This window comes from Protopterus annectens, chromosome 13.part0, assembly GCF_019279795.1.
Source record: "Protopterus annectens isolate FY-2018-M chromosome 13.part0, PAN1.0, whole genome shotgun sequence".
Taxonomy (NCBI): domain Eukaryota; kingdom Metazoa; phylum Chordata; order Ceratodontiformes; family Protopteridae; genus Protopterus; species Protopterus annectens.
In genome coordinates, this window is record NC_056747.1 from 175,000,276 (window position 1) to 175,010,606 (window position 10,331).

General features: G+C 39.7%; 1 protein-coding gene across 2 annotated transcripts in view; it reads right to left on the reverse strand.

Annotated features, from left to right (window-relative positions):
* The window catches only part of PEX11G (peroxisomal biogenesis factor 11 gamma), a 141,242-nt gene extending 131,907 nt beyond the window's left edge, over nucleotides 1–9,335 (reverse strand). The window contains exon 1 of one of the 2 annotated variants that reach the window (XM_044090752.1): nucleotides 8,936–9,335. Coding sequence is in view for 1 of the 2 variants with exons in the window: in XM_044090751.1 (XP_043946686.1) it covers nucleotides 8,936–8,998 (63 nt within the window). In the remaining variant the exon portion in view is untranslated. The remainder of the gene's footprint in view (nucleotides 1–8,935) is intronic. The other variant, XM_044090751.1, reaches the window with a different exon arrangement.
* Nucleotides 9,336–10,331: the final 996 nt, after the last annotated feature.

Below are 10,331 nucleotides of genomic sequence, written 5' to 3' on the forward strand. Positions count from 1 at the left end.
CATTCGTCAACATTTCCTTCTTCCCTGACTTCTCAGTAGCATTCAATCTTAACTGCAATTAATTTGGGGGTGTAAATGATCCAGCTTCAAGTGTTGCCTAGTTACTGGTGATGCTTTCCAAGTTTAAAGGTGCAACAGCTAAGGTTTTATTAAATTGGGTGTCTGGGGTTGTTAGATGTCCAGGACTGGGATGACTACTGTGACTTCAATAAAGAAGTAACAAACATAAAGTTTACTTCATAAATATATTTTATTAAGCTTAATGTTGCGGAGGGCTTGTAAACGGGATATGAGGAATTCATCAATGAGAGATGTTGGTTGCAAATAGAATTTGGTTAAGGAAGTTCAGCCATCAGGATGGGATGTTAATATTTATGGTAGTGTATCAGTCAGTAAATGAAAAAACTAAGTGATTTGCCTTAATTGTGGCCTTTTGTAAAACACACAGCACAAAAAAAGAAATAAAGCAAATATGAAAACTAATCTATTCATTGTTTTGGTTGAATTCATTGTTTTGTATGAGGATGACTTTCATCTAATGCTATTGTAGAATGACAGAAATTACATCTCTTTAAAGGGTAGAACGTTCTTTGTTTATAATGAATGAAAAGAAATAACACTTAATGATAGAACAGTCAGATGACACAGACTGACTGCGGAGAATGAATGGCAGGTTACAGAGCATTAACAGCAAGCAGGTCAAAATAATAAGGCTGCACATGGCTAATAAGCCTGCTTCCTGAGGAATTCAGCTGAATGAAGCAAATGTGAGGTTTTAAAACACAAGCAAAGTGTTATAGAGTACTGGGTAGTCAGGGAGAACAGGAAAATAAAGGGGTAAGTGTAAACTGTAAATTAAACGCTAGCAGGACCCAAAGGGCTCAAGCAGAAGCAGTAGTGGGTAATCAGATGTGATTTAAGGGAGAAATTTTACATACTGCCAGAGGAATGTGCAATGTGGGTGAGGTAGCGTAGTGTAACAGAGAGAGGGAGAGAGAAAAGCACACAAGGGGCAATGATCAAACTGTTCTGCCAAAGACATACAGGAGAGGAATGCTGTCTTACTCCTTGGGGTAGAGGAGGGTTCTTGGCAACATAATAAGTTAATGAACAGCTCTTTGGGGGACAGAAAGTTAGAGAGGTCTGACCTCTAACTAGGGCCACAAAAAGATTTTAATAGAGATGACAGATGTATACCAGAGCATCTGTAAATAAAATGAATAGAATTAAAAAAAAATACTTAAAAACACTGTGTACCTAAGCATATTATAATATGCAACAACAAAGAGGAACTAATGGGTAAATAGACATGTTCATCACATACACCTCAATAACAGCACACACACTAATGCTGTCTAATAACACAATGACACTTCGCTTACTAGACTGCCCAGTAACAGGCATCAAACAGTAACACTGTGCAAGGTCACTTCATGGCAAAGACTATAAATTCTGAAAAAATGAACCAAAATAAAAAAACGACCCTAGTGAAGGAGCTGGATTGGACTCACTCACCAGTTACAATCTATTCCAAATGAAGGACAGTAAATGTGCCAAACATCCACTTTATTCAAGCCAAATAAAAACAAATCACAGAAAAAGTTATGAGAGATAAGCGCTTTCGCCTAGGTAATCTAGACTTCATCAGATCTGATGAAGTCTAGATTACCTAGACGAAAGCACTTATCTCTCCCAACTTTTTCTGAGTGGGTCCAACCCAGCTCCTTCTCTAGGGCTGTTTGTTATTTTGGTTCAGTTTGTGCTTTGTTTTACGTTTAAGATTGAAAAAATGCCAGAGGGTATTGTTGCCTACTAAGTAAATGAAACATCACCAATTTTGAAAATATGCGTTTGCTTTACATACATCCTCAGCTTTTGATAAGGTCAGGTTTACTTCTCTTAAGAGGTCCCATTGTCATTGTTTGATAGACACTGGGGTAGATTTTGCACTATTTAAGCAAAGTTTATTCAAATGAATGGTGCAGCTGGAGAACACAGGGCACCCCATTGTGTTGTAGCAGTGTAAAGTGCATGGGAATGTTTGTATACTCACACTGTTGTTATTATGGTACAATCTGGATGCTTGCTCCAAGATCAGCAGACAGTAGGATAAGGGAATTTGTCCTTTTCCCCACTTTGGATTTGATACATATAAAGTAGCATGGTGGGGGGGCTTGCCCTCTGCAAAAACACTCATTTTCTAACCTTTACTCATTTTTTTATTTAGTTCACAGGGTTAGATGGAATTCATCCATTTTTATTTCTGTTCATTGATTTCAGCCGTAGTCTGTCTTTTCCCGGTTAGGGGTCGCCACAGCGGAACTCCGGTCCGCTAATGACTGGCAGTAGATTTTTATGGTGCCGAGTTGCCAGCCTGACGCCCAACCTTCAGCAGATGTATGCTGATATGGAATGGAGTGATACAAATCCACAGCATGCCTTTTATTGGATAACTCCTTACATCAAAACCTACTCTGATCATAAATCTCACCAAAATGTGCTGTCTTTAGCTCAGTGAATAAGCTTTAGTCTCTGAATGACTTTTGCCCTCGTAAAAAGTGGATGGTGAATAAGTAGCTTGTTCTTTCTACGCTAATTGTTGAGTGTATTCTTCCTCTTCAAAGAAAGCAAAAAAAGTTAAATACCTGCAAGGTTTATTTATCCAGCAACATGCACACATGTAGAATATTGCACCTTTTCGGGTTTCTTTGCTATTTCACTGCCACTGAGAACCAAATCAAATTTCTGCTAGTACTACATTTTCTTACTGCAAGAGAATTCATAACAGCTGTTCCAGTACAGAATTTTCCCTCTGTGAAGTATACCTATGAAATTCCAAACATGTCAGTTCTTGAGAGCCAATATCTTCACAACTACAATTACTTCCTAAGTTTAGGCACCATGTTACCATCTGTTTTTTTTTTTTTTTTTTTGGTCAGGACACCCATGAAATAGACAAACATTTAGCCTTCATGAGGTGTTTATTTATAGCTATGTATTTCCACTTAAAGCTATACATCCCACATATCACGTCAAAGCTAATATAAGATAGCCTTGGGTCTTCCCTCTGGAACTACATAGCAGGATGCAATATCACTAAGGTCAAACACCACCCATTACTCATAATCACAGCCATATTGACGTTGCCATAACCATAAACCATCAAAAAACAAGCTCTCACAACACTGACATGGTGCAATGATGATTAACTTTCTACAATGTCAGTTTGTAAATATGGCCACTTACTTTCAGCAGTTCTAGCTCTGAAGTACATATGATAGGTTCAGACTGTCTGAAACATACACAACAGCCAAGCAAAAAACTTTCAAAATAACACCAAGACTATAGCAAACAATATAAAGAATAAAGAGGTGTTAGGTGTGTGGGAACCTTTGGAAAAGTAAAAACAGAAGTGAATATGCACTATTATGCTGATCACGTCACACAAATGCACTACATATTTCTTCATACAACACCTAAGGCCAGAGGATCAAACCACAAGTCTACAGTTAGGATGCAACTTGCACTGTAGAATTGCTTTTGCAAAACCAGAAAAGCACTTTTAACCTTAGACTGACAGTCCAGCTTGTAATTCTTGGTAAATCACTGGACTGAATTTCGAATTCCTACCTCAAATTTCTCCTGCCAAAGTTCCCCTGAATATTTCTGTTGAATCACCCACCCCTATAGTGAAATGAAGAAAGAGCAGCCATATCCAAGATTAGAGAACAAGCTAGTGATATTCTCTTCATAAAACATATCCCTTGAAAAACCTGTATACAGAGGAGGGACACACATGTAACCCAGCTTACATGTGGAAACTGTAAGGAGGCATGCCAGCCACTGATGAAAAGTGTGGAAGCACAACAGTAGTACTTCTTGTGCTGCTAACTGTGGATCATGGTCTTCCTGCTATCTCAAACTGTGGCACTACCCAGTTAGTTAATTGAATATTAGGATCCCCTTTGACTGTAGTTTCACTCCTTCCTGCCCACCTAATTTTTATGTCATACTATACATTATCATACACCGCAACTGCTTCTGACAACAAAGTCCATAGCACTACTAGGAAAAAACATTTAATCTTATTCCACAGTACACAGTCATAACCGGGAAAAGGTGTAGCTATCAGTGTCAAGATTTGTTTTGTATCTAAAATTTCAATAAGTAATCTACATCAGTCATTGCTAAAACATTTAATAACCTACATTGGTCTTGGCACCCAGTTATGCTAACATTTTTATATCTGGTTGGAAAAGTGAGTATATTATTAAAACGTATCATAAGAAACCCATTTCTTTTTACAGATGCTTTATACATGACGTGTTTTCTTTCTGTTAAACAGTAGCAGGCTACCACATTTAAGCAGTGCAGGATGAAACAATGCAGGATTACGCCTGCAAAAACTACGATGATAATACCGCACTAATAAATGAAGCCACTGAACACTGCATACCAGTTAGTGGCTACAGCTCATAATGTGACTTAACAAGACTGGACAGTTTTGCTGAATGAAAGGTGACCACAACATGACAGCAATGTTACTTAACCTCATATTTCCTTTCCCCAAAATTACATGAACTTTGAGTTAGAATATTTAAATAGGGAGGCTGTGAATGGGTACTGGTTGGGGGTGTCTTGCTACAGAAATGCATAAAGTTTTACCATTACATTTCCGTCATTTAACATTCTGCAAATTTGTCTTCTATCTTCTGAATGGAATCCAAAGAGGTACTTGGGGGGGGAGGGGCAATCTAAACATGCTGCACTGCATTACTTTGTATGATGATAAAGAGTTACTCTTCAAGCAGCCAACAGTTGAGCCTCCTTTAGTTAAAACTAATGCCAAGTTCCTTGCTGTCAGTTAGTCAAAACTAATATACAACAAATTAAAACCTATCTGCTGACCCCGTGCTAGGACTGGAAATCTTCATGAAAATCCAACCTTTCATTAATAATAATATCAATATCATCATCCACTTGTTAATCAGGTAGGTCTACTGGACACTGTCCCTTTTCAGGGGTGAACGGACAGCAATATCTGCTTAAGTGATTAGCTCAGAGTTACACAATAGGCAAATGGAAGCTGTGGCAATCAAACCCAGGGCTGCCAGCAAGCATACTGTCTTAAGCTCTGCTCTAAACTGACTGACTGCCAAAAGGTTAAGAAATATCTTTCAACTTTTCTTTTTTTTTTTTTTTGCTTTACCCTTTTTCCTTCCTTTTCCTTCTTGTGGCATCTCTCATTCCCCTCTCCTACTAGCTTACAGCCACTGTAGTGGAGGCAACAGCTGCCTAACAAAAGGCCATCGAGTACTTCTATTTATTTATTGTTAACCAGGTAAGTGGGCTATTCTATAGAACCTTTTCAGTGGTGATCCAGGCTGCAAGGACACGGGTAAATGCAACATGCATAGCTACATAAGTGTAGACAATAAACTAGCATGGTTTTGGAAGATGGAAGGATAACAAGAGTGCCCTGAGAAAATCTGTGTAGATGTGGAGAGAACAAGTAAGATACGACAGTGAATGAAAGTTAGGACTGAACCCCTGACCCTGCAGCTTAGAGGCAAAGACCTTGCCTTTGAGGCACTGTGCAGCTCAACCACAATACTCTCCCACCACAGCAGGGTTAGGTGCACCACTGAAGAACAACATGTGTGTGCGTCTTTCCAGATACAAAATGAATCCCAGATGCAGCATAAACACTCTGCTTCAGGTATCTATAATCAGCTCTTACAGCTAATGTTAAACTACATGGCCCCCATCAAAGCAGCAGTCATAGACAAGCCTGAACCATCTCCCTCATCTTGGAATGGGTAAATCCAACCTGAGTAATTTATTCCCATCTAGCCAGCCGCTCCGCACCTCCTGAATTTGCTCGTCAAACCAGGGACATTTGGGTTGCATTCAAGGCTCTTTCCCTTGGCATTATGGAACTGGCATGCTTCTTCACCTGCCCACATTAAAATGGGTGCCAAGTGACTGGAATGTGTTATAGATAATCGGAAATGGGACTACAACTAAAAAACCCTGTGAAATTGAAAGCACTCATGTCAATGCATGGATATTACAAAGTATCCTACATTAGGAATACGTTTCCACTTTCTAAAACTTGTTGGGCATTGTAAAAGACTGCTTCTCCTTCCTCTCAATTACAAAGGATTTTAGAGAACCAAAAATGAACGAAAACCATGGGCTCATAAGTTGCAAGAAATGCTGCATTTTTCTGTAACCTTTCAACAGTCCGGATTTTTTCAAAATGTCCATATTTTTTCCTTTGTTTTTTGGAAGACGCATCATAAAATTTGTGATTTTCTGGCAAATCATAGCGGACTAAAGTTCATGAATTATGAGATATTTGAGTTTTGTTTCAAATGTCATATTCTTCAGAAAGTACAAGGTAATTCAAACCCCGTTATTCTACCAACTTTCTAAGTTTTTAAGAGTTATATTTAAAATCTGCCTCCGATTATGGTTCTTTGTCTCCCCATTTTTTTTTTGGCTTTGTCCTAAACTGAAAGGGAAACTGTTCAGGAGTAAAATATCAGTACCTAACTTCCCAATCTTTCTTCAGGAAAATGCAGTGAGCATTGGGCACAAAATGTCACAATAGATCAAACTTTAAAAACTGAAGCACAAAACACAATGACCTCAAGTGCGACAGTGTTTTACTCCTTGTGTAATTAACTGTAACATCCCTGCACTGGCCCAGTAAGCAAGGAGCCTCAATCCTCATCACTAGCACCAGTGAGGGATGTACACATTGGGAGAATGACAAGTACATACACAGTAAAGTACAATTTCCCTTAAGAGCACACAGAGATCACAGTCAGTCTGGTGCTGGTTTCTCCAAATCCCCAGTAAGACTCCCTACTGACACTAGGGTTAAGATCTCAGCTGAGTGGCCAAGCTAAGACCTCCAGCACCCTCTCTGTCCAACCATTGCTTCATGTCCCTACCCAAGTAGCTGACATACACACACTTTGAGATTAGACTGATATACAAACACACACACACACACACCTGGGAAAGGCTGGCACAGGTTTACTAGCTATGCCCCCTTCTGCCCAGACTATAAGGTAGTACCAGCTGCCACCAGCCACCCTTACTTATCAGCTACTTTTAAGGCCCTTACCAAAGGGTGCCCAGTCTTACTGTGCAATGTTACTATTATCCAAATGATGTGTGACCAACAGCACGGCTACTGAAGTGGCCTAGACAGTGTCACCAAATACATATGCAAGTACTCTAAGATCTTAAATATCTCTAAACAAACCAGCCACAATTAAAAGGTTTAAATATATTTAATAATAATAAAAGTATAAGGCAATATTCAATAACTCAGCACACTGACTACAGAGTTCAGAATCACAAGAAATATTTTAAAACAACATTGCAGGACAGTCTCAAATAAATACAGAAAACATCTAAATTAATATTTTACTGTATTCCAATATATATCAAAGAGAAATCACTTTTCCCTAGTTGCTTATTATTAGCAAGATGCAGGCAGAAGTGCTGATAAGTGGATGTTTCTAGGTCCAAAGACAAATACAAAATGCCCAGACTCACTGTCTGAGATAGTTCTTAAATTAATAATACACACTACTGCTGGGTTAGCTGGGATGACATCACTCTTTGTCACCTGCCTTCAGTTCCCAGGGTAGCAGAAGCTTAGAATTTAGCACCTCTGTGTCCAAGCTACATATCTCTTAGAAGTTTGTCTAGAACTGGAAGTCGTAAAACAGTTTGAAAGCTAGTAATTATAGGTTCACAGGTAGGTACTACGCTATCAGCCCAAGGGCCAAAGTAAGCCTAGCCAACAAGGTTCCCTGGCTTACACCACCCAAGAAAGTTACTCTCCTGTGCCACTGTCGAGCAGAGCCACCAAAGTGATCCCCAGGGTGTATTTCCTATTTTCCATCCACTTATCAAGATTTTTCTTGAAGAGCGCTAATGAGGAGCTTTGCTTGACATGGATGGGTAGCTTGTCCCAGAGTATGGGAAGTCTCTGGGACAGGAATCTATCCCTCCAGCATGTCCTGTTTATTGTGGTGACAAGGTTTAGGTCCCTAGAGCATGTAGCTCGGAGGGATTGGGATTTCTTTAGGTATGGCATGTCCAACAGCTCTGGGTTTGACATAGCTTTGTATGTCAGACAGAGATCACCTCAGAGTAGGCGATATGCTATGGAGTAAAGCTGGAGTTTTTTGAGACGGTCAGTGTAGGGCATCTGTCTGAGGCCAGTAATCCTCTTTGTGAGGTACTTCTGTGGCCTTTTCAGCTGCTGCAGATGTCTTGTGAGGTACATTCCAAAAGGGGGCGTTGTACTCTATAATGGGTCTAATGAGTGTCGAGTAGAGGGGAACAATGACCTCTTTTTTCCTAGATGAGAACCCTTTTGTGATATTTCTGTTTCAAGACAATAGGAAAACATCAAACTCCAGACATTGTGTCTGTTCTGAGCTGACACAGAGATAACAGAATCATAAAACAATTTCCACTTATTTTCTTGAGGTTTTGCAAGTTAACTCAGTATGTTCCAACTTCCACCATTAAAACACACATCTGCACAGGTATATAGTTTATACCCATTTCTGCTCTTTTCCAGCAGGGTACACTGTGGTTACATTCTTGAATATACTCATAACATATAAGTTCTCTTACATTTGCAAGACAAGCCTATGGATCACATTAATATTCACAAATGACATATGATTATTTACAAAATTCCAGATAGCTGAACTTAGCAGTATTTCCTTTGTGTCACATTTCTATATAAATCATATTAATGTTTTCAAGTGACATAATTATTTACAAAATTCCAGCTACGTGGGCTGGCAGCAGTACGGTTTGTCATAATAACTGTGTGCTTTAAATGTGAATAGGGACATATAAAACATTTCCGATTTATAAATTAGGGTCAACTCACCAAACGATCCCTGCCTCTGTACGTTTCCAGTACATTAACAAGCACCTGCACGGCATTATCCATTTTCAACCGTTAGCTACCTTTCTCGGGATGACAAAATCCTGACGAATTGTACATACACAAATGTTGTCCTTGAATTAACAGACATACATTCAGCTACATACTGAAGTAGTGCAGTACAACTTTTTTGACCATTCTCGATCAAACAAGAACATCGAAAGTACAAAGTGATTCTCTATGCTACAGAGTCGCATCGGCTAACCTGCCACTTATTATAAGAAAAGTGAGGCATCTAGACAGTAACTCACACTGTTTACAATCTTGCCATGCCATAGAGAAGGACTTTAAACTGCAGATCGTCTCTAGGAAGAGTACTCGCGAGTTCTGAAACTGACAGCTACTTTCGCCAATCCCCACTATAACTCCAAAAAACCCTGTCTACACAGCAGCCAATGAAAAGCGAAGCCGTACAAAGGCACGCGACTTAGTGCCATCGACAGTATGAGTTTAACGTTACGACATATTGTGGTTGGCATACAAAACGCTGACTCCGGAGCTGTTCCAAGTGAGAGTAAAGGTCACATTGGCAACGGAGGCAACACCAGTAGTGCACTGTGTATATTAAAAAAAGAGGAATGCAAGCCTATCCCCACTGAGTTGAAACAAGCTATAACGCAATGTATGCAGGGGTGATGACGGCTTGCTAACTTCCTATATTCAGGTCGGCAGAAGGACTAGACTGTCGTAGAGTAGTTACTGCTGTAGTGTTTAGGACTGTGAGGTGGGTAATGCTCCTAGAAAGTCGACAGTGCAGTGCAGTTTCTCATTTGGAACCACAAAGCAAATCATCTCTCTCAAAAGAATCAATGACAAATCCAGAAATAACCAAGGACGTGAAATATTAGTACAATTAAATCGACACATTAACAGAATAAGAGAATGTGAATTAGCATACATTTTCTAAAGTAAAAGAAGTTAACTTTAATTATTGTCATTATTCATTAAGTGTAATTCACAGCCTCTTCTGCAAAAGTCGCCAGTTTTAGGGGGAGCTAAGAGAGAATTTTAGTCAAAAACTGGAATGTCCATGAAAATCTTGAGCCGTTGAGCGGTATGAAGCAACTTGGAAAATGTCTTAGCTATCCCTGACTTTTAAGGAACATCCCTGATTTTGGATCATTACTTTATTCCATCCATCCAATGCCGCAATGGTATGGCGGTAGCGTTGTTACCTCACAGCAAGAGGTTCTCCCGTTCGACTCTCGGCGTGGCTTGGGGAGTGCCTTCTGTGTGGAATCTGCATGTCTTCCCTGCGGTTGGGTAGCGTTCGAAAGACATGCATGCGTAAATGGGTGTGCCTTCGTTGAAGGTTGGGCATCGAGCTGGTACCTCGGCG